Genomic DNA, 25,250 nt, shown 5'->3' with positions numbered 1-25,250 from the left:
AGACAGTGAGAAGTTAGTGGAGGCCAGGACTGAGAACTCATGAGTTCTTCCTACTTCCTAAGAAAAGCCTATGAGGCAAGTTGCTTTACTGCTTAAGGTAAACTCTTACTTGTAAAACGAAGTATTTGGACCATGTGAGCAATAAATCTCTTATGTCTTACACAACCAAAGCCCAGTTACTGTTTTTTTTTTAAAGATTTATTTTGTTTATCTTTTTTCTTCTCTTTTTAATTAAGAGTTTTTTAATACAATCTTTTGTCGTTTTATACAGATATCTCCACACTCCCTCCCTCCCTCTCCTCCCACTTTCTCCACCTTTCCTCCTACCCCCTACCTCCCCATCTGCTCCCCAGAAAGGGTAAGCCTTTTCATGGGGAGTTAACAAAGTCTGACATTTCACTTCAAGGCAAGACCAAGGCCCTCCCCTCTACATCTAGCAAGGTATCCTCCAAAAAGAACGTGCTCTTAGAAGCCAGTTCAAGTACTAGGGATAAATTGTAGTCCCACTGCCAGTGACCCCACAGATTGTCCAAGCCTCACAACTGTCCCCCACATACAGTGGGCCTAGTTTGGTCCTATGCAGGCTCACTTGCTATCAGTCCAGAATCAGTGAGCTGTCACTAGCTCAGGTCAGCTGTTTCTGTGGGTATCACCTTCATGGTCATCACACCTTTGCTCATATTATCACTCCTCCCTCTCTTGGGCTGTTCTCAGACAGCTCCGCCCAGTGCTTCACTGTAGATCTCTGTATCTGTTCCCGTCAGTTGCTGGTTAAAGGTTCTATATGACAATTAAGGTGGTCATCGGTCTGATTACACAAATTTCCCAACTTCTATCTCTACCTCAGAATCTTCTTTTCAGCTCCCTCCATCCTTATTCCAAGCATCTAAGTCCTCCCTCCACCAAGTGGTCCCAAGGGCTCTTCCAACTCAATATGAGTCCCAGAGTCTTCTATCCTGAATGTCCTGTTTCTGTGACCGAATCTGCTCTTCTCTGTTCCTTAGTACTGTAACCACTTGATCTTTGCTTCTCCCTCCTCCATATTTCTCAGAACCCCTTCACTCTGCTGCTGCAGTTCAAACACTAACAGCCTTTTGTATTGTTGCAATAACCTAACCAGGCTTCCCTTTCAACTTCCGCACTACACAATGAGGCTATGTTCAATTTCTAAAAACGGAATTTTTAACAGCCCTTTTCTCCCTGAAAACGTTCCATTGTCTACTATCTCACACACAAACAACTGCCGAGCCCCTTGTCATGGCAATCCAGGGGTCTCCGCCAGCAACCTATCCTTTTCCTGTTACTCTTAGCTGATTGCATGCTACTCGTCAGAACAATTTAGATTCCGTATCTGCTGTTTCGAATCCTGTGCAGTGTTCCCATTTCAGACTCCGGGTCACACTGGGCTTTCACTTGATGCTCTCTCTCCCCATTCTTGAGTCTCCAGTCACTACCGACCTCACCCACTCAGATGCCATCCCAGAACCTCTCCTAATACCGTCAGCTAGAAGCACCCTCTCCCTGTCTCTTCTGGGCCTCGTGGCACCTTCCTTTTGTCTGAGCAAGAACTGACACGGTGTTTCTCAGACTGCAGTTCCTCGGCGAAATTATTATTATTCTTCATGAGAATGTAAGCAGCTTAGAGAAAGTATTTCAGAAGCACATCTTTATTTATTACAGCATATTTGTGATGTGTACGTGTGCATGCTGACACTTGTGGAGGTCAAAAGGCAATCTTCAAGAGTCACTCATCTGCTTCCGCTTCATTAAGGCAAGGGTCTCCCTTGTCTCTGCCTGTCTCTGTCCCCCATCTCCCCATAGGAGCGATGGAATTACAAATGAGTGTCACCGCATCTGGTTTTTGGGTTTTATTTTCTTTTAAGGCAGAGTCTCACTCTGCAGTCCTGGCTACCAAGTAATGCACTGTGTTGACCAAGCTGTGCTCAAATTCACAGGGATCTGCTGGCCTCTGCCTCCCAAATTAAATTAGGATTAAAGACATGTGCCATTATATCTGGTCTAGTAGACTTTTTGTTGGCTTGTTGTTTGTTTTGTTTTGTCATTGTTTGTTTCTCCTTTCTTTTCTTTTTCTTTTAAAACAGGGTTTCTCTGTGTGGTTCTGGCTGTCCTGGAACTCACTTATGTAGACCAAGCTGGCCTCAAACCCACAGAGATCTGCCTGCCTCTGCCTCCTGAGTGCTGGGATTAAAATCATACATCACTACACCCTGCCTACGTTTTTTTTCCTTTTTTTAAATGTGGATTCTGGAGATAAAACTCAGGTCACCAGGCTTGTGTACCAAGCACTTTTATCCACTAAACCATCTTGCCAAAACCTCAATAGTTTTGAAATACTGCAAAACTACTGATATAAATATTACATTTGTACATAAAGTATCTAAGTATTGGATAAATTAATAATAAAATAACTTAATATAAATCCTGCTTGGAAGAATCAATCATATGTGAATATTACTGATCAATAATTAATCAACATCTCCACAATACATTTTTAAGTATTGTGCTTACTTTTGTGAGGAATAAGGTAGGGGCAATATCATTGTGCACTACCTGTTCATCTTGACTTTCAATTCTACAAAGTGAATAGCTTAATTTTCCAAATAAGAGGTCATCTTTTACAGAATTGGAATTTGTGGCTTTCAACTGTTGAAATGAGCTAAGTAAAGCAGCCAAGAACCCAGGCAGTTCCTCATTGAGCGAAAGTCTAATTGAGCAAAAAGTCTAATTGTGCATTGATGAAGGAATCAACAATGAAAGTCACTCGAAAGAGTCAAATTAATACATGCTCAGCTTGCAAGTCTCCTGCCAGGGCAATTGGGGAAAGCAGGTGGCATTTCACATCTATTTGCTTCACACTAGGTTGGAGAGGGTCTATCTATCTGGCTGGTCACCTCTGTACAGCAGCAGTAGAGTTCCAGAAAAGTCTTAAGATCAACTCAGAGTTTATTTGATGATACTGAGACTAAATTATTCCCGGAATATTTTTTAGTGATGCTTGTATTACTCTCAGACTTAGCAAAGGAATAATAATCTACTGCTAACTAATGCCTTGTAAGAAAAAAAAACACTCCTATCTTAAAATAAGATCATGCCTGTATCATTATAAAATTACGTTCCCACCTGCCTTGACTGATGGGAGAGAGGCATCATATTGCCTCCAAGTGACAAAACACTGGTATTCCTAAGCAACACTTGTATAATCCCTGTGTTGTCAAAACACTTCAGAAGCCCCGCCTCTACCCATACCTTCCACTACTTGTTACTAACTCCATGAGAAAATCAGCACAGACTGGCGGCCAGCGAGAATAGGGAGGGATTGCTGGGTTTGGCGGACACTCAGTCTCCTGTGAACCTCTCTGGGAGCTACTCCTGGAGAAGTGGGGAGCCATCACCCCTGGGAAACCACACAAATGATGGGTCCCATTTCTGGCTATCTGTCCTGAGGCTGCCTCCAAACCTCAGAGCTTCAGAATGAAGAGAACAAAGAGCTTGCTTAAGGAATTTCCTACTTGAGAAAAAGCTACAGTGGTTTGGTTAAGAGTAAAGTGGCTGATCTCAAGTTGTCTGGGTTCAAATCCTGGTTTGATCACTTAGTAGTTTTGAGAATCTGAGTAGTTAATCTCTCTAAACATCCATTCCCCCTTTTGTAAAAAGAAAATTATTATGGTATATCTTAGTTATTATAACTTATTAAGTGAAAGAGTGCCTCTGAGACACTTAACAAAATATTTGGCACAAACAAAATGCTACTAATATTTGCTCAAGGACAATAGAGAATTGATTCACAGAAGTTTAGAAAATTTTGTGACCAATGACTAGATTACATTCCCCACCCTGCCAAAAAAAAAAAAAAAACCTAAAAGTTAAAAAAGTGATTCTAAAGACCCAAACTTGTTTGTTGCCTAGTTGCTTTTTCCTGAAAGAACTATTTATAAAAGTTAAAAGAGCAATGTTGATGAAGTCATGTATTCTTCCTACGCACAAAGGGAAGCCCAGCACAACAGCTGGCAAACAAACAACGCGTTGTTTTTCTTCAACAAATGTACCTGAACTTACACATCAAAAAAGAAGAGCCTTAATCTTCAAAGGGATCACCTCAGGAAGCTGTGTACTTTCAATAGAGCTGCCAAAGATTGTCAGAGTCTCCCTTCTGCATTAGCTCCTGGCTTGGCCTCACATTCTTTCAGGTGCATTAGTTGGCAACAAAATTTTCTGCTCTGAGAATTTTCAGTTTTGAATCGGATTTAAGAAAAACTCGTGAATAAGATGGAGAATAATATTTCCTTAGGTTTGGGGGAGGTTGGGTTTGGGGGCGGGTGTTGTTCTTTTTGTTTTGGTTTGGTTTGGTTTGGTTTTTAATGAGAGATAAGGCTTTTTTTTTTCTTTTAACTTGGATAGTCAAATAAATCGATTCCAGCTAGTGTATCTCTAGGGCATTTAGGATCAACAGAAGCGCTGTTAGCATGAGCTGGCTTCTTTCTGTATGCACACTAAGTTATGTAGTTATTTGTTGAATTTTGCCAAACAGACGCCTCTTGAGCACTGAGAACTTTGACAAGTGCTAGCTTATCCTGTGTTTGTGTCTTACGAGGAAGGTACTTTCAGCTTCCCCATTTCACAGTCGAGGTCACTGAGGTGCCATGGAATTTGATCTAATGTCGTGGAACACATAAATGGGAGAGTCAGAAACCAAACGCAGGCTGCCTGGTTAGCATGTATACTCTTTTCTAGAAAACAGAACCTGATAGCAGTAATGATTCTGCTCTGCTCTTCTCTTCTGGAATAGGTTGTAAGGTTGTTTGCTTGCTTGCTTGGTTGACCCATTCAATGAGGTACTGTGTTTAAATTTGGTGGAAAATATGTCTTGCCATGAATTATTCTTTTTTTACCTCAGCGGATGGAAAGTAACGTTATTGAAGCTCCCTTTCTTCATTGTCTGGCCTGTTGCACCAGGAGGAAGCCGCCCCACTTTCTAGCTTCCTCGCTCTCTGAGGATCCGGCCCCTGGCGGTCTTTCCTGTTTTCCACATGTGTAGGCCTTTTACCCAGCAACGTCTTCAGCCTGTGCCAGGAGCAGTCTCCTCCCACCTGTTTCAAAACTCCCTCCTGACAACTCACCTTTTTCATTGCTTCACTCTGAAGTCTGTATCACCAGCCTGATGGGGAAGGGAGAAACGGGGTGAAGAGAAAGAAAGACAGTGAAAGCTCCCCTCCCCGTTAAAAGACATTTCTGGGTTATTTTCCTTAAGTTGAATCTCTTCGGTTACTGCCCCCTTCGTCACCAACTTGTATCTTCTTTGTTGCAAAACACACATTTCCAGGGTGGCTTCTTATCAAGGCCAGCCACGTGGCGCTGCCTACCCTTTCGGACAATGACAATCGGCCAGATCTCATTCCCGTATAAACTTTGAAAATTAATTATGCTTAAACTTTTCTTTAATCTCAGGATAAAAGAAAAATACAGGAAGAAATCTCCCAGAAACGTCTGAAAATAGAAGAAGAAAAATCGAAACACCAACATCTCAAGGTACCACATCTGACTTTTCCCCGCGACCGTTTTGTGTTCAAACAGCCTGACAGCATTTACCAGCCCACCGCCATAAAGATGCTTTAGGAGAGAGAGGCATGCCAGGTTAGCTCACCCTCCAGTCTAATCACCCATGAGGAAGCCAGTAAGCCACTGATAATTGCGTCTGAGATGAATACCTTTTGGCAAACCTGAGGAAAGTTGGGAACACGGTTTTATTGCCTCTATGATTTGAGAGCAGAGTTTCCAGATCTTCCTCAGTAACCTTGAGAAATCAGCCTTGAGAATTTGGCCCTGGCGAAGCCTTGCTTAACATCCTGGCTGGGGGGAGTTGACCCAGCTAGGAAGTTCCTTTTGAAACCAATGAAAAGACCAGCCCTTCCCCAGGGGCTGCAGAGCAGACAGTGTCTCGCCTGCCTGGTCAAGGATGCCTGTGTTCCAAAGCTCCCTGCAGTGAGTCCAATGTTGTTTGCATATGGTTGGGTTTCTATTTTATTTTGTTTTGACAGAACATGAGATCATAACTATAAATAAATCTCCATTTGAAAACTCAGACTTTACATCTTGCACAGGGTGTGGTCCTTTTGTAATTAAAGCACATAGGGTTTCGACATTTTGTTACGTAGTTTGGTCAGAGGATCCAAGGAAAGGGCAAACACGAGCTCCTAGTGAATAGGCCCAAGCAGGAAACTGTCCTTATCTGGCAGGGTGCTATCAATAGATCGAATGAATTCCCTCAATGAACAATGCCCCACAGTCAGAAAGTCTCCCAACTTAAACTTGCCAGATTCCGCTAAATCCATTTTTCTAATGGAAAAAAAAATATTGACTCTGAGAAGGCACATCATTCAGGACTCGGGTTAACCTTTGTCCTCTGGTTCTGTTGGCTGCTGTGCTCCTATTGAAGGTGACATTTCCACTGTTTGATGGATGGCTAAAAGCCATAGTTAACCTGCTCTCCTTACAAAGTAGCACACTGAATTTATGTTGAGTGGTGGACACACTCAAGAGATACAACATGTACACCAGGAAAATCAGTGAAATAAAAACAAACTTAACAATCCAAGGGAAGTCAGTCAATTCTCAAACATTTGAGAAAGATCCAGAATAATTGGTGGTCCCCTTTTCCCTCCCAAACATACACATACACGACTTGAGTCATGCTATGAAGAGTTTCCTACTTCAGAAAAAGCCTGTCCATCTCTAGCACTCAAGGACCACTACCCCTGCAGTTTGGAAGACCGTGTAACTGCCGAGCTCACGGTAACAAAAAGCATTTAAATATTCCCTCAGCTCTTTTGAGGAAGTAAGGTTCACACAGGAAAAGGCGGACTCACTCCAAGATTCATGCCCGAGGTGGCCTTGGTGGCAGTACGTGTCAAAACAGTCCCAGCAAGAATATGTACTATTTCTATCGATATGCTTTCCAGAGGCAAGGAGCGTCTTCCAGTCCAATCAATGTGTGCACCAAACTTTGGATGGCTGTCCACTGTTGTGTAGATTGTATACTGCACTATACAAATGAGCTGCTGGAAACCTACTTATGCCCCCTTGCCAGCTGTGCCCTGTGCTCAGGGCCTGTCTGTACCTGGAGCAAGAGATTTTCATTTTTTCTGGTCCCAAGGTGTTCTCCTCTTTCCTTCAAGGACCCAAAAGGGAGGAGATGAGGAGAAGGGGGAAATAAGGTGTTCTAATTTGAGAAATTAAAAATTAAAGTTAAGAAGACACGTTAAATGGTGGTGTTTTATGTAGACAATAGACATTAACTGTGCCATCCTGAGGTCAGAGAAAATGTTCATGAAGATGTAGGTTTTAAGTAGAGCCTTAGATGGTGAGTGGACTTTACTGTGCTACACGTAGGGCCTCTCAGTGAACGTAGGTGAGTATAGCACCTATTAGTTTCGAGACCCAAAAATAGGACACAGCTTGCCCTGTGCCTTTTAAAATAACTGACACATGACTCTCAGTGGCATTTGTCCTGCCATGGGCACTAGACTGGAGCAACGACCACAGAAGAAATACAGGACAAAGAGGAGAAATTTTACCATTCTTCCAAGTGTGCAGAAATTACCAGCTAGTCCAACAGAAACCAGGCCCAACTTCAAAAGCAGGCTCACAAATGTGCAAAAGTAATTTTTAAATCGATTTTATGCTATTTTGCCAAGTTTTGAAAGTTCTATTATTTATTTTCTTTCCCATCCATCCAGGGAGTTGTCCTGGCTCCCATGACTCTTTGCTGTTTTCCTGATTGCAAGCTAGTTTATATTACACTACGATGGTACACTTAGACATTGCAAGCTTCCTCTGCTGTCACACACACACACACACACACACACACACACACACTGTGGTCCTTAACTCCTGATGCTTGGTCCCACAATGCATCGCACTTCCATAGACATTTATTAACATTACAATCTAATGATTCTGAAATACGTATAATGTGTATACTGTGGACCCCTTCGCCTGCAATAGCATTTATCAGGAAAAACAAATTGTAGTCGATAAAGAATTTTTTTCTTTGCTATAAGTCCATTCAACTCATAGTAAGAAAAACCAATTGATTCCAAGTCTGCTGTAATTGCTAAGTACTGTGTAGAGCACCTTGGGAGACCTTTTTATAAAAACTGAGAGAGATGGCTTGTATGTCATGGTAGCACTTGTATTTTCGTTTAGTTAGTAGAGCTTTTGGTTCTACTATCTGCCTTTGTGGTGATAGTGATTAAACCCAGGGCCCTGTACACACCAGGCAGGCAGTCTCCAGGGAGCAACCTCAGCAACCCATACAGCTTTTGATTCTGAACTTCACTGTCATGAAATAGTTAACCTGGTGGCATCACAGATTCCTGTCTGGCCCATCCAGTTTAGTATCAGCGGACTGTACCATCTGAGTGTTTCTTAGGTCAACAGGCAAGCAAGCGGCACTGTCCTTTGGGATGATTCAGAAAGACTCAGATGTACTGATGTGTGAGAATGGATTTGCATGTAAATAAGACTTAAAGGGAAAAGAAGATGACTCACTTGGTTAAGTGCTTGCCACAGAAACACAGAGACCTAAGTCGAGATCCCCAGTACACATATAAAAACGCAAGCACCTATAATCATAGGTCTCAGGAGGTAGAGACAGGCTTGCTGTCAACCAGTCTGGCCAAATCCTGTCTCAAAAATAAGGTAGAGAGCCAGCAAGATGACGTACTGGGTAAAGCTGCTTACTGCCAAGCCCGGTGACCTACATGCAACTCTGGGATATAGTTGGGGGAGCAAACCAGCTCTGGCAGGTTGTCCTCTGACCTCCATGCGCCTCAGCACACAAGGCATGAGCACCACCCCTGTACACAAATTAAGTAAGTCAAATGTCATTTGAAGAATACCAAGGTGGAGTGTGAGAGAGGAAGACACCAGCAGTGACCTCTGACCTCCACATGAACCAGCATATATGTGCATATGCAGTCACATGCACAAGTATATACACACACAAACTTGTATTACACTCATAGACCACACACACATACATACACACACAGACACACACACACACACACACACACACACGAGGTTTCAATATCTAAAAAAGAGAAGAGTCTAGAGGTTTCCCAGAAGGAAAACATCAACTTTATGGAGGCAGGATAACAGGAGACAATGAGTCTCTTTACTATGCCCACGACTACAATTCATGGAATTTGTGGGCAACAGGAGGTTTGTGAAATTGTTGACAGATATAAAGAAATAAATGTCTTCTTGACTACACATTAACCATCCTCAGATTCCATCAATAAAAAATAGATTAAAATCCAGATAAAATCTTAAAATGCTGATCCATTTTCTTGGTGTCCTAAACCCCAGGAGTCAAATATGGGCCTATATTACTGTTGTTCACTGGGTCTGGGAAGGGAACAGTTTTGTAAGCAGCTCGTCAGCTATTATTATAAACGTCTTGATTAGCTGGGGAAGACTGTCTGGCCCCAGAACAGAATAACACAAACTGCTCTAGTATTGGGTGTTAGTCCCAGAAATGATTGCAGGTTCTGAAAGGGTTAACAAAACACAATGATATAGGTCTCTCCCTTTCTACAGTGGTCTGTAACCCAGGTTCTGCAGCATCTGTCTGCAGCCTTCAGACCTTCTTACTTTGACAAATTTTTTACATGATCTCAATAGTTATTTGTAGTTATTGTAATACTGATTTGGTTTCTTTTTAAAGAAGAAAGGAGCCAAGAAGTTTACAGAGAAGGAAAAATGCCAGATTTGTCGAGTTAAATCAGTGGGGGAAATAATCCCTCTTTTTTCATGTGCCCACTGTTGCCATTCCTAAGATTCGCAGGCGATAAGAGATTTGGGGAGTTGTCGGCAAATATAAAAACATATGTTTATGTTTCCTGACATCAGAAAAAAGCCTTGAGGGAGAAATGGCTCCTCGACGGAATCAGCAGTGGGAAAGAACAGGAAGAGATGAAGAAGCAAAACCAACAAGACCAACACCAGACCCAGGTTCTAGAGCAAAGTATCCTCAGGTATGCCTTTTCTGGGGTATTTCTCAAATCTCCTCCTCCAAAAGTGAAGGTGGTGGTCGTAAAGAAAATTGGGAAGGGTAAATATAAGATGGAATTATTAGTAATGCCATGAACATAGATATCATGGGAGAAAGATGTAGGGGAGGGGGTCAAAAGTCATTTTCTAACCTATACACAGAAGGTAGATGACATGTTTTCCTTTTATGTGTGTATATGTGTGTGTGCATATGTGTATGTACAGGTATGGTTATAAATAGCTATTCTGTATCTGATAGAAGCCAAAGGTTGATGTTGGCATATCTTTCTCAGTTGCTTCTTCCCCTGTTTTTTAAAAATATTTTTGTTAATGTTTTGAGAATTTGATACAGTGTATTTTGATCATACTCACCCTGAGTCCTCCCAGATAAATCGCTTTCTTCCTACCCCCAGAACTTCATGTCCTCTTTGTTGTTGCTGCTGCTGTTGTTTTAAATAAGTCATGGGCTCCAGTGTGTGTTGACCTGGGTGTGGGGACCTCCACAAAAGCCTGGTCAGTCTGCCAGAAGCTACGCCTTCAGAGAAAACTGAATCTCCTTCTCACAGAAGCCACAAATGGCCCGCAGCTTCTCACTCAGGGGTGTGGGCTCATAGACCCTTTCCCACTCATGCTAGAATGTTGCTGCCTTGGTCTTATGGAGTCTTGTGCCTCAACTGCTGTGTGCAACATACCTTGGTCCATGGAATCTGACTAGGGGCAGGCAGTAATGGAGAAAGGACAGACACACGAACAGAAAGGCTGGGATCCCGAGGGTTATACATGTTCTGGAGGAGCTGGATCATCTGCCACAGCAACCTAGAACTTCAACATGTCTAATATGAACTACACAGAGAGAGGAGTTAGCTAATCTTGATAGGAGGTGTATATAGGGGAGCAGTCTCAGGGCTGTAAACATTCCAAGGGCAGGAAGTTACAGTTGCTAGTTTTTGCACACACTGATCAAACGCATCAACTTGTACCACAAGAAAGCTTTGCCATTCTAAGCCTGACCTGTATAGACAAGGCTTTACCAAATCTCCAAGGGTCTGAGGCATTGGTCCTTGACATGGTTGTGTCCATGTCAACAATCACATTCACTCAGGACTTCATCTGCTCTTTATATATTTACTCTGGGTTTTTTTTGGCTCCCCAAAGGCTGCCCTGTGCTCATGAACACATCATCCTGTCATGTCCAGAAGATGCTATTTAACTCCAATCTTCCCTGGTGTCTGACACTTGCAATATTTCCAAGCCCTTTCTTGGCCAGTCTTTCTGTTGTTGTGATGAAACCCCACGACCAAAACAATCTGGAGAGGAAAGGGTTTAATTGGCTTACATGTCCACAACAGTATTCGGCATCAAAGGAAGTCAGAATAAGAACTCAAACAGAGAAGGATTCTGGAGGCAGGAGCTGATGCAGAAGCCATGGATGGGTGCTGTTTACTGCCTTGTTCCCAATGACTTGCTCAGCCTGCTTTCTTATAGAACCCAGGACCATTAGTCCACGGGGGCTGGGCCCTTCCCCATCAATCACTAATTAAGAAAATGCTGTACAGGCTTGCCTGCAGCCTGATCTTATGGAGGCATTTTCTTAATTGAGGTTCCTGCCTCTCAGATGGTTTTAGCTGGTGTCAAATGAATTCTCTTCCTTGATGGTCCCTGATTCTTGGGAAGAGGATGTAATATAGATGCAGTATTTGTGGCTTACCTCTCCTTGGACACTTATTCTCTGCACTATGACCAGTTCTGAGTGTCTGCATTAACCACTGTCTGCTATACAAAGAAATTTTTCTGACACAGCCTGAGATCTGCACTCATCTACGGGAAGAGAGACACACATTTTGAAGGCAATTGTGATACTGTTGATTTTAGCAGAATAATAGTAGCTCCCCAACCATGGGTCCCTGGCCAGATTTACAGTACCAAGCATGAATTTCCCCTGTGGAACAGGTCTTAAATCCAATCAAAAGGTCATTGGTCCACTCCTATTTTGTGAGACAAGATGTCTCACAGAACTTATGAGTCAGGATGTCTCACAGCAGCAGCTAGGCCACTGAGCAGCAAGCTGCGGGGATGAAGAGTGTGGCACCATCATGCCCTGCTTTTGAATAGATTTGAATAGATGCTGGGGACTTGAACTCGGGTCCTCAGACTTGTGCAGCAAGCGACTTTATTCAATAAGCCCTCCCCTCCCCAGCCCCCAAAAGATGAAATGTCTTGTGGCCTCATCATGACAATGATTTAAAAGTCTACTCTTCTTTGAAGTAGAAGGAACTTCCAGGATCTCACTAACAGGAGAATTGTGGGGAGGGACTGGGCAGGTGTGGCGGCAGGGTCTTCAGCAGGCCACATTCTCTCCATGCTCACCAGAGAAGAAAAACAGATCTCATTAGTCCTAAAACGAACAATTCTGGAGAGAAGCCTTTCTTTCGTTTTTTTTTTTTTTTTCTTTTTTCTGATGGCTTCCACTGCTCTTGCTCACTTACATGTATCTGATATTTTAATAGGTTAGACTTTTGGCTTCACTACCTTGTTTCAGTAGCTTTAAATGAACAGATAATATAATTGGGATCTAATATAATTTAATTCTATTACCCCCCTCCAACACTTAGTTGTTTGCTCAGTATGTCTCCAAATAGTAGATAACAAACATTTTCTTTAAAACCAAGACATGGCAAAGACCAACTGCCTCCGCAGTTGGACACTCCTTCCCTTAGGAGGCCTCCCTTTCGATCAGGCTCCATACCCAGAGTCCATCCAGCCTAAGCTGATGATGTCCCTTCTCCACTCCCCAACATAGAATCCTTATCTCTAATGACTCCCAGGCTAATCCCTGTAAGCCTCCCCACTATGCTGGCACCTCAGCACCCCCCTTTCCAGCCTTTCCACATATTGAACACCAACAACTCTCGCTGCGCCTGGTCATAAATAAATGGCTATGTACAGTCAGGCCGCAGGGTCAGGGCTACGGAACAAGTCTTTAATCCCTGAGTATTTACTAGGATCCTCTGATTGCCTTTCAGCCTTGCCTGAACGCTCCAAGAAGCACAGAGCTTCTAGCCATACTGATAGTGGCTGTCTAGACAGAGCTCCTGGCTGAGGCAGAATTTTAAAGCAGGAGTAGATGTTTAATGAGGTATAGAGAATATGCTGTCCCCATTCGGTCTTAATAACCTTTAGAGAAAGACATCCATCACCTTTTGGAGAGAGACCTGAAAAACAAGCGGACAGACAGGTATTCCCTTATCCAGCTGTCTCAGTGACACAGAAACTACTGGGGACTCAAAAGGTCTCTCACAAGAAGGTTTTATCTCTCATAGGAAGTCTTTAACCGTGTTCTGTCCTTTTATCAAATTATCACTCATATGCCCTGTTTCCAGTATCCCCCTGTAACTTCATTTTGGACTTTGAGGATGCTGTTACGCCATCAGGACTCCTTCATGAGCACCAGGTGAATTTAATCCACAGATATAAGTAATAAATTTATAAAACATTTGCCAAGACATGAACTCTTTAAACAGTCACAGAAACCCTAAAAATAAAACACGAACAACTCCATATCATGGATGAGGAAATGGGCTCAAAGAAGGCAGGGGACTTTGTGCCCAGCCGCGGGGCTCACAAGGAACAGGCTGAGCTCAAAAGTCAGAGCTCTGCAGCTAGAAAAGAAAAAGAGAGCTTTAAGTATAAATGTTTTTGGAAGCTAACATACAGCTGATATGGGCAAGTATCTAGAATAATAATTTTTAAAAAAAATTTTAAAGAGCTTTTTTTCAAGCAACTATCCTAAAGAGCTGTATTTGCAAGGCATTAGTAAAGAATCCACATCTTTGTTGGCCTTTAGAGGTGTGTTTATCTTGTTTTTTAAAATATGTGCAAGAACAGAACGTTCTGAAACGAAATATGAGCGTGAATAGTACGTGCGCCTTGTCTGTCTTTCCGCAGCTCCGCGGGTGCTCTGCACTGTACAATCGCATGGCCGAGCAGCTTTACCTGCCCTCTGAGCATCTTTTTCTCAGCTGTTTCTGAAGCTGCTAAATAATCAAGTGCATGTTTTCCAATTCGCCCACATGCCTAAGTAACTACCGCGGTGCTTAAGAGGCTTTTAGTACCAATGAACTCAGTAGGCTCCTGCTGGTTCCCCACAGCCAACTGAGACAGTGGAACAGAGCAAAGCCACGCCTCCTTCCCGGAGCAGAGAAAGAGTCCAAGGGCTGCCTGTGATTTATCACTGAGGTGCCTGCTGCGGAGTGACATTTGCTGCTCTGCCAGGCCCCTCGGCGAAAGGATAAGAGTTAAATAGGAACATCAAAATAGAAATGATGCCATTACCTCAGAGTTCGCTACAAGGCCAGACCCTGCCTGTGAAGTGTTTGTTCCTTCTATGTTCATGGTTTTGTGATAGTTCGCCTTTAGCATCTTGCTCTCCTCCTGCCCGCAGTCTGTGAGCTCAGCTAGTCTGCGTTCACCGCTCTCAGCTTCCTCACTTGTAAGTTGGGACAATTGGAGCCACACCGCAGGACTCTTGAGAATACAGTGATTTCCCTGATGCACAGTAGGTGATTAATATAAATATATTAGAGAAAGATAATACTATTCTTCATTGAAAGTATAAATCATAGGACTAGTGAGCTGGCTAAAGCCATTGCTGTGCAAGCGTTCTAGTGTAATGCCATGACCAAAAGCAACTTGAGGAAGAAAAGGGCTTTTTTTGGCTTGGAAGTTACAGGTCTATCGTTGGGAGAACCAAGGCAAGGCAGAAACCCAGAGGTAGGAAATGAAGCAGAGACTATGGAAGAATGCTGCTTGCTGGCCTGCTTACCCTAGCTTGCTCAGCTAACTTTCTTACACAGGCCAAGGACACTTCCCATCCATTAACAGAAAATAGAATTTCCCATAGATCAGTCTGATAGAGGAAATTCCTCAGGCAAGGGTCCCTCTTCCCAAGTGTGTCAAGTTGACAACCAAGAAAATCCATTACAGCAAATATGATGGCCTGTGTTCACATCCTCAGCATTCATGCAATAAGCCGGGCATGAAAGCCCGTGGCTGTAACCCTAGCCGTAGGGGCTGCCGTGGGAAGGTGGGGGGAGGGGTCTTTGTGCTGGCCAACCAGTCTAGAAGACTGCAAAAAGTCAAGGAACATCTAAGGAAAACATCCCAACATCAGCCTCTGGTGTTCATAAGGTCTCATGCACATGTACACATGTGTGTGTGGCGGGGGTGGGAGGTAGGGAGAGAAAAGAGAGAAGAGAGAATACATTCATTACAAAAAAAAAAAGTCTACCTAAGACTGAGCCTTACTTGAGCTAGTACTCAGCAGAGGAGTACAGTTTAAAGCCAGTCTCAGCTATACAGCGAATTGGAAGCCAGTCTTGGAGACATAAGACCCTATCTCAGAAAAAAATATATTTTTTTAATTATGAAAAATTCAGCAAAATTAGAATATTGCCTAGAGCCTTATCCAGGTGGACTTATTATTTGCCCTCATTCTCTCTCACTTCTTTTTTTTTAAGATTTATTTATTATGTATACAACATTCTGCCTCGATGTATGCTCGCACACCAGAGGAGGGCGCCAGATCTCAGTACAGATGGTCGTGAGCCACCATGTGGTTGCTGGGAATTGAACTCAGGACCTCTGAAAGAGCAGCCAGGGCTCTTAACCTCTGAGCCATCTCTCCAGCCCTCTCTCTCACTTCTTTGAATACAAAAAGTATTTGTGTGTGTGTGTGTGTGTGTGTGTGTGTGTGTGTGTGTGTGTGTAACAAAGTCTCACTGATCTAGGAAGTAACACTTTCCATTTGGAAGCGACTGGTATATATTCCCTGTAGCTTAAAGGCTAAAATGCTAATAGAACTGAATTACTCTTGGACACTTATTATGCACCAAGCACTATGTACATATACGTATATACATACACTTTATACATATAAGTCATTAAATCTCACAACCACCTGGGAGGCAGTTAACAAATAGAAGAATTAGCATTCATAAGGGTTAGCTCACCCTTCCTGGCACAGCTAAAAGGTTAAATTGCTTGGGTCTTAATCTGAATTCAAATTACTTATCCATGAAACCGTGTCTCCAATTCTCCAGAAATATTCTACAAAAGTTAAGACTCAAACACTCTGACAGCATTTTGGTTGTTTTTTGGGTTTTTTGTTTTTTAAATTCCAATACAAGCAGCTGGTTCACCCTTAAAGGCATCTCGCTATTTAGACAGACATTGGCCTGAGCACTTAACAAAGCTGAAAGGGCTCCAGGCGCCCCAGACTCACATATAACCTTTGAGTAAAACCATGTCTTTTACTCAGCCTTGTGTCTTTTCTTCTTCCAGAGAAAAACAACATTGCACAAACTAAGTGCGTTTCCATGGTTTCTGTCCCTGAATCACGACTGTAGCCCAGGAACATATTACTAAGTATTTTGCCTGATTCCCTGATTAATACCTGAGGGGGGCAACATTCCCAGGAGAAAGTCACATTAGGCATCTTCTAAACTGCTTTACTCAGAGCTTTGGTTTGCCTCTTAAAGGATCCCTGTTTGTCTTGTGACCTCTGACCCTTTCACATCATGATTGCCGGCACAGCTACTTCGACGTCTTGGTCCAGACCGCCATGCATACCAACATGTGGGCTGGTGCAGACATCACCTCTAACACTTCACTGCTGTCCCGCACCCCCAGACTTCATAAGGCATCCAGAGTTCCCCATACACACTCAAGAAGTCTGCAAAGGAGCTCGTTCCCAGACAGCTGTCATTACTGTCCCAGGTCCTCTCCTGCACCTGTCCTATAGCTCTCCATGACCGAAATTGCCTTCACTCCAGCTCCTCCCCAGATACTTTTTACTTCTTGAACTGTGGCCAAGGACCTCTGACTTTAATTGGCACATGCAGAGTGCCTGACAGAAATGTCATAAGCATAAAATGTAAAAGGTTAAGTGCCAGGGAGAATGATGCAAACGCTCTGCATTCCCTCAGAGAAGGATAAGCTAAGCTACTTACGATTAAATGTTCTCTAGGCTTTTTTTTTTTTTCACGTTCCCAAGGACCCTTCTGACCTTTTGCCTTCTCTTAATAAAGCTTTCATTGGTGCCCAAATAGTTAGAAGCTGCTTTCTCCATATAGTAAAGTTGGGCAAAGGGAGATAGAATACGAGACAATACACTCTGCTTAATATCATATAACAGGAATCCACTTGGTTAGCTCAGAAGATAGTGGGCAAGATTCAATTACAAATTGAAACCCAAAATATAAAGTTCAGCTCTTCTGTGTTGCTTAGTGATCTTATTTACCTAATGCAAAGCCCTGAAACTAGTGCCTTATCAAATAAGAGAGTGATTGGGATGAAAATAGCACATTCTTAATGTTTCTGCCTTCCTATTTTGACCCAACTAAGTCTATCTAACACCGTATACCAGGGACATAGTCAAGCTGTTCTCTGTGACAACATGAGAGAAGAGAAAGAAAAGGAGGGGGGTGAGAAACCCACCACTTGTCTCTTATTAAAGTCTGTTGCCTAGAAACCTTTAAGAAGTCATTCTGAGGCAATTACATGAGTCAAGATCGTTCCAAGCTTGTTTTTCACTCTCCGTCTTTGACTAATTGGTTTACCAGATTTGTAATAGTTCATCTGCTGTTGTTTTTAATTTCTCAGATAGACCGATTATTTTTAATTCAGGAGCCTCGGTTTCAACTTAACCAAATAAGTGAAGTAAAAATCCAACTTCCAACCGAAAAGGGAACAAAGGCTGCCCGTTCCACCAAATACACGCAGAGTCCTCCATGTACTAAGAATACTCTGAATATATAGGTTGTGATAAGAGTTGTAGCTGACAGATGCGTCAATGGATGAGCAAATGAGTAGACTTAAAAATAGAATAGTAAATAACTTGAGTTGTAATGAGCTGGGAAGGAAATCCTCCTTAGGTATCTTCCAAAAATGAAAAGAATAAATGCACAATAATCTTTGGGTCAAGAGAAAGTTGTATGATAGCTGTACCCAGGGTTCTGAGTTGTTGATGGCATGTTTTTAGCATTCTTTTCTTCTTTCATGCTCTTTTATTTTCTCAGCCCATCCCCATGCCTTCTCTCTCGCTCAGACCTAACAATCTCATCTTGTGTCATCAAAAACAGAGTTTGAAAGCTAACAGGCCCAGAATAAATACCCACCACCATGGTAGATAGAACAACCTCTGACCCTCAATGAACTGCTTTGACCTAATGACGCCAGCATCCCAAGCACTACTCTAAGTCGTCCCAACCTAGTTTTACACATAAAGCAGGAAGGAACAGAACCGTATAAAAGTAGTAACAGCCAGGCTTTGAGAAGGCTGATTTTAGACCCATGTGTTCTTGAGACATTTCATTGAATTTGCCCTCCACTCTTCTGAAGGTGATTCCAGACCCATAGACCTCCCAGAAAACACGAATATTTGTAATTGCCTCTCTTTCGATCCCTTGACTTTTCAAAGTATTTTTATATTTACATTCTCATTCCAAATGGCATTCCATGCCTTTAAACGCAAATTTAAGAGCCTTTGCAAGAATGTGTGGATCTTTGGCTCTGATGATGTAAGAAAACACAGAAAAAAAGCAGGAAATGAATTTCAAGGTCCATTCTCTAAGTCTTGGTTACAGAAAAAAAAATCTTCAAAAGCAGAGACATTGTATCAGAGGAAGGATCTGTGCTGCCATGGAGACCAGGCTTTTCTATTTCCAGTGAATATTTACCGACTCCAAGATGAACCACGCCCTCTCCTTGCAACAGCATCTTTTGTCTGCCATCAGACAACTATTGGTGAGTCAGTTTAGACCACCCACAGAGGACTGCCCACACCAGGCTATCAGATGTTATATTAGGATTGGAATTTATACTTGTTGGTCTTCAAATAATAAAACCCTCTTCTTGAAATCAAGTAAGAACAATAACACTAAGAAACAAAGTAAAACTGAAGTGCACAGAAAATACTGAAGCTACTCTGTGACACCATTGGAGACAAATGTTAAGGGTTACCCAGCTCAAAGCCAATGGTCATTTCTGAATGAAGAAACTCAAAGGTTGTGTAGATCTCTGTATCCTTTTCCACATCATTGCTTGGCTTCAAATGGCTTGTTTACTAGAAAGGATTTTCTCCCCCTCCCCACTCCACCCTTTTTTATTAAAATATCTAAAATGATTTGAAATATTTAAAAGTAGTTAAATTGTTATTACTTATACAAAATACATAATTTTGACATATAATATGAAACACCTACTACTTACGTTGCCTATAAAAATTGTTTTTAGGGCTTGTAGAATGAAGCACTGGCTTTACCATTTGAACAAAGTTCTGGGCAAAGTAACACCCTCTTGTAATGCCAGTCTCTGGAGATGGAGGCAGGAGGATCAGATTCAGGGCTCAGCCAGCCAGGGCTACATAAGACTTTGTCTCAGGAATGAATGAATGAATGAATGAATGATAAATTAAAAAGAAATAAATGCCTTTGAGAAACCTTTAACGGAGTGCTAAGGTCCTCCCTCGTTATTGGCATAAACATTATGTAAATTTAACTTGTGGAAGAAACAAACCAGAGAAGAAAAGCAGATAAAGTGGGGGAAGTGAAACTTTGAGAGCAACAGATATCTGTCCTCAGACTATTTTCAGCATCTTTTCTCCTCAGATTATTTATTATTATTATTATTCTTTCATATATTACATTCTGACCAAAGTTTCCCGTCTCCCCTCCTCCCAGTCTCTCCCCCAACTCCTCTCTCTGCCATATCCATTTCCCCACCATCTCCCCTCAGAAAAGTTCTTGAGAAAGGATCTTACCAAGTAGGTGTTGCTGGAACTAACTTTGCAAACTATTCTGGCCTTGAAACCTCAGAGATTCACCCACCCCCTTCCCCTAGTGCTGAGATTAAAGGCCACCATGCCTGACCCTCCTCTACCTTTCTAACAATTAGAGTAGATGAATCTCAGCTGGGCAATCTTGAGTTAGCTCAAGAGTATTCTGTCTGCAACAGTACTTGAAAGTCACTCAGAAACTCCCGACACCTAGGCAGAGATCAAATCTAACTCTTATTACCATGGTTTTGCTCTTGTTAAGTGCTTGGCAAGTACTACTGGATTCTCCACAAGCCCTAATTAAAATCTACCCAGTCCACTTCTGTCCTGCCAGATCATTTGAGAAGCCCCCACCTAACCAATTCCCTTTTGCCACAGCAGTTTGCGTTTATTGGCATTCCCTTGAAAATAACTTTTCTAATAACTTGCACATGGTACGGATGACTCTATAGAAGCCAGTCTTGCTTCTTAGGTTCTATGACAATTGACGTTCTTAATATACGAAACCTGACTCTGACTGAGCAAGTAGACTTCTCTGTGAACTCACTGTATTCTAATGTCACTTGTCAGTACATCAGTGGGAAATCATGTCGTTTTATCAGCCTAAGCAACAGTGAAGAGTGTTTACAGAGTTCTATTAGGAGGCCAGGCTCACCTCTGCACAAGCTGTCTGCATATGATTATAAATTATTTAGCTCTCCTAAACACCTGCTGTTCCCGTCCTCAGCACAGACTGATACTTGTTTCCACGCCTTTGTGCTGCCTCCCCACTTGTCCTCATCTGAAAGCTGCATTGTTTTCTTTGCCCTGTTCTTAAACGCTCAGAATTAGAGTCAACAGGTCTAGCTCAGGGCAAACTGCATGTTTGCTATTACGAGTGCCCTTTCTTTCTGGCTTTCACACACCCATAGCATGTGACTATTATCCTGATAGGTGAGTCTTCTTTGTTATACACATGCCTCTTCACAATGGACAGCAATTCGTGGCTTTAACTACCTGTGTATGCAATGTGCAACATCTTTTCGAAATACTCAAGTGAGCAAAACAAATAAATTTGGCATGTAATCACATTCTTAGTAAACATGTTATTAGTGCTTAGATTTTTAAAATAAAATAATTTTTTTTTAAATCTCCTCAGTTAGATTACCTAGCCTCAATTTTATTTTTGTTTCCTTCTTTTGGTGATGGGGTCTCACATTATAGTCCAGGCTAGCCTTGAATTCATAATTATATTCCTACCTCTCCTTGGGGATGCTAGGATTACCAGCATGAGCCAGTGTACCAGATCATATTCTCAATTTTATTGGAAAAATTTAGTTTGGCTGGCATCATAATAATTCACTAGTATTAACTAATGTTCCCAGTGAAGGCCATCTGGTTAAGATTATTAATTGTGTATAATCAATAACATCCACTGAGTTTCCAGAGGGATTCACTCATAAGCAATGATTTTTAAAAACTAAATTAAAATATTGTCCTTTTTATCGGGTTTTAGCCATTTAAAATTAAACTGTTGCTGTTTTCTAATTAAAAATATAGTTAAGCAAAAATATATGAACTGTCAATATAAACCACATCATATTCATATATCATTAAAAAAAAAACCTAGCAAGTCTTTTCATCACTAGAAGAAGCGACTTATTTTTCTTTTTTCTGCTAATTCATTACCCAAAATGGAAAATACTACTGAAGAATTCTTCAACACAATAAAAGAAACTCAAAATCTGTCACCTCTCAACTTCTGTCCCATGAAGTTATACAATAGTTAGTACACCCCTAGTTCTGTTAATTTAAAGGAGTCTATCTAAATGCTTATTAATATCAGACTAAAAGTCTCATTTATCTCACACAGAAAAATCTGAAATGGTAAACATTCAAGAGGAGAGGATGCTAGTGTTTTGAGAGGTCAGAGAGAACATGTTCCTTTCTATTTGTTCCACTGTATATGCTTGGCAGTATGCTCAAAACCAGCTCACCATGGCATTCAAAATTAGGCAGGAGATATAAATGGAGAGCAAGCTTCTCTATTTTAAGAATATGATATGAAGGCTACAGGCATATGCTAGTATCCTACACTGTTTAAAAACACAAGAGAATGGGACATCTGGTCTACCTCCAGATAGCCACACCATCTAAATACACCAGAGAATGGGACATCTAGCCTGCATTCAGATGTCCATTAAGGCATATTTTGCTTTACTTGGTGACATATTTTACTAAAAAGAAAATAGGAATGATGTGGCAACAGAGGGAATAAGGTTCTCATAATAGAGTCAAAACAGGGATGGTGTTATGTACCTGTAATCCCAGCGCTGGACTGTAGAAAGTTCAAGGCCAACTTGGTCTATGTGCAAGTTCATGTCAGGCAGAGATACATAGCAAGAGCCTGTCTCAAAAATAAATGAAATGAAAAACTTAAACTTGGATGTTCTTTCTGTTAAAATTTATTAAAAAGACTCCACCACAAATATTACAGCAAAGTTGATGCTGGAGAAGTATCACAGTTTTGTGCCTAGAATGGTATTTTTTTAAGGACAAAGCTTGAGGGTGAAGGAATTCCTAAACAGGGACAAATTACCACTTTTTCTTCCTCTGTCTGCTGAGCCAGGGTGGGCCATCTATGACTCCCAGTGACTGAGATAGCTGGGGCTGCCTTCACTTTGTTACCATGAGCAATAACACATCCCTTTTATACTGCCAATCAAAATTAATGTTAGATCTGAGTTCACAGAAATAAATTTTCAATTTTAAGACTTATTCCCACAGTGGTTAACTGCGGAAGACTAAATGGAGATCTGCCTTTAAATTTCATCCAACCTCAGATTGCCTATGAACCTCAGGATCAATTGACCTGCTTACTCATATGTTCAATAAAACTAAGAAGCTACTCACAGGTAGCTGTGAGAACTCACTATGCCACAGTTAGTACTGTGTCAACATGGAGCACTTGTTGAACATTTTTCTAACCACTAACATGTCCAGTCCTGAAAGGTTCTGACTGTAAACTTTTGAAATGGATTGATGGTTATTTTTTTTTCTCATGAGTTCCAGTCTGATTGGCCCCTAATGGTGAACTTCTTTAGACTGTTAGTCCTTGTTAAAACCACCAAAGCCTAAAAGGGGTAAATGGACCCTTAGCTGCAGAAAAAATTGCTTTCTGAAATTACCTCTTCTTGACATATCCAGAATTTAGGTGCAGGAGTCCTTTTCTCTAAGACAAAAAAAAAGAAGAAAGTTGTTGGAATTGGATTGAGGATATTATCTCCCAATCATTAAGGGAGGTTATTACCACCACAGAGCCCAAAATGAAAGCCACCTGTTTTCACATAGGGAGCTCTTGGAAATAGCCCTCTTTTCCCCCTGAGTAAATAGGCGAGGAGAAGGAAGGTTCCAATAATGGACGGCATTGAGAATGCTTTCTTGTGTGCTCCATTTATCTAAATTGGCTCGTGATGCCTGCCCACCATCTCTCAGAGGTTATAAGAGATACTGGCTCATCAGTCTCCACCTCACAGCCCAGAGCACCAAAAAGGAAAGGGTTTTCTTTATACTGCCTGCCTCTCGCTAAACCGAATCAGCAATTCAAAGAGCTCAGTTCCTATTCTGAAAGGTTATACTTTCTAAAGACCAGAAGACAGCACTTAAGGAAATTCTAAGCCATCCACTAAAACTTAGTCAGGAAAGGCTAATCTTAGTCCCAGCAGCATCCCTATATGCTTTTCTTATAAAAAAAATTTAACTCTTATGTGCATTATGCATATATACTAATGTGTATATGAACATATGTACAGATACAGGAATATATAACTATATACAAATCTGTGCTTATAAATGTATGCATATGCACATGTATATAGCTCCTCAGTTATTGTTTTAGATTATTTTATGTATGTGTGCATTTAGCTTGCACGTATAGATGTGTGCCAAGTGCATGCCTACTACTCACAGAAGTTAGAAGCGGTCATCAGATTCTGTGGAACTCGAGTTACAGATGGTTATGAACTACCATGTGGCTTAAGGAAGCTAACCCAAGTCCTCTGCAAGAGCAACAAGTGCTCTTAACCACCAACTCATCTCATCATCTAGTCCCTCAATACCTCATTTAGAATAGCTAATTTCTTTCTCTTTCCAAAATATATATTTGGAAGAGATTTGGCCTGAGTCCCTAAGGTAAGCACTACATTATTTAACCTTTAAAGCAGAAATAAATATGTTCTTATATGGCCATTGAATTTGGGTAGGGGCAGACAGATATACTCATATGTATATTGGAAAGAGAAAACATGGAGAAGAAAGAGGCAATGATGAAAAATTTTAAACACCAAGCAAAATGATGAATACAGCCTTCATAAGACATGTAGCAAGAAGACCACACTGTACCAGACATTGTCTTAAGACTGTTTCTGTACATTGTGGGATATTTAGCAGCATCCCCAGCCTCTGCTTTAGTAGATTCCAACAGCATTCCAGTACCCAACCATGACAACCAAAACAAATCTCCAGACTCTACCAGGATATTCAAAAATAGTTTATTTATTTATTTTTACATCCTTGACTGGTTTCGCCTCCCTCCTCTCCTTCCATTCATTCCCTCTGCCCCCTCCCCCAAATCCACTCCTCCTCTATTTCTGCTCAGAAAGGGGCAGGCCTCCTCCCATGGGTGTCAACAAAGCATGGCATATCAAGTTGAGGTAAGACTAAGGTCCTCCCCTCCTATTAAGGCTTGGTAAGGCAACCTAGTATGAGGAAGAGGTTCTCAAAAGCCTGCCAAAGCATCAGCATTAGGTCCCGCTCCCACTGCTAGGAGTCCCACAAGTAGACCAAGCTATAGAACTGTCTCACATATGCAAAGGGCCTAGGTCGGTCCCTTGGGGGTTCCAGTGTCTGTGAGCTCCTGTGAGTCCAGGTTAGCTGTCTCTGTGGGTTTCCTTGTGACCGCCTCCCTTTCTACTGTTGGCCTTCTCTTGTTAGGCTTTTAGGGAGAGAGAGCAGAGGTCAAGAGAAGGAACTGCTGAGTCAGGTTGTCTTTCAGGTGAATGATTTACTAACAACAAAGCAAACAATTGGGAAGATGTCAAAAGCAAGAGGTTTCAGTCCCACCAGACAAGGCATCTACTCTTAAAGGTTTTCAGGGAAAGAGAAGGTCTTTCACCAAGAGGAAGCAGGCTTAGTTACTATGTAATCTATGCAACCATGATTGAGGTAAGGAAGCTGGTCATACAAGGGACATTCTCATTCTTCTTTGAATATGATGAGAGTCGGGTTCGTGGTGATGTGTGGCACAGGCAATGTGACAACAAGCAAGCGGTCTTTGCCCTCCAGGTGGCAAGGGATGGAGCAGGGA

General features: G+C 41.8%; 1 protein-coding gene across 2 annotated transcripts in view; it reads left to right on the top strand.

Annotated features, from left to right (window-relative positions):
- The window catches only part of Palmd (palmdelphin), a 49,596-nt gene that overhangs the window by 10,839 nt on the left and 13,507 nt on the right, over nucleotides 1–25,250 (top strand). For both annotated transcript variants that reach the window (XM_050137773.1, XM_050137697.1), the window contains exons 2-3: nucleotides 5,467–5,547; nucleotides 9,934–10,058. In XM_050137773.1, coding sequence (XP_049993730.1) covers nucleotides 5,467–5,547; nucleotides 9,934–10,058 — 206 coding nt within the window. The remainder of the gene's footprint in view (nucleotides 1–5,466; nucleotides 5,548–9,933; nucleotides 10,059–25,250) is intronic.

The sequence above is a fragment of the Alexandromys fortis genome, unplaced genomic scaffold (assembly GCF_014885135.2).
Source record: "Alexandromys fortis isolate MF-2015 unplaced genomic scaffold, M_Fortis_MF-2015_v1.1 scaffold_19, whole genome shotgun sequence".
Lineage (NCBI taxonomy): Eukaryota > Metazoa > Chordata > Mammalia > Rodentia > Cricetidae > Alexandromys > Alexandromys fortis.
This window is presented reverse-complemented; position numbering and strand designations above follow the sequence as displayed.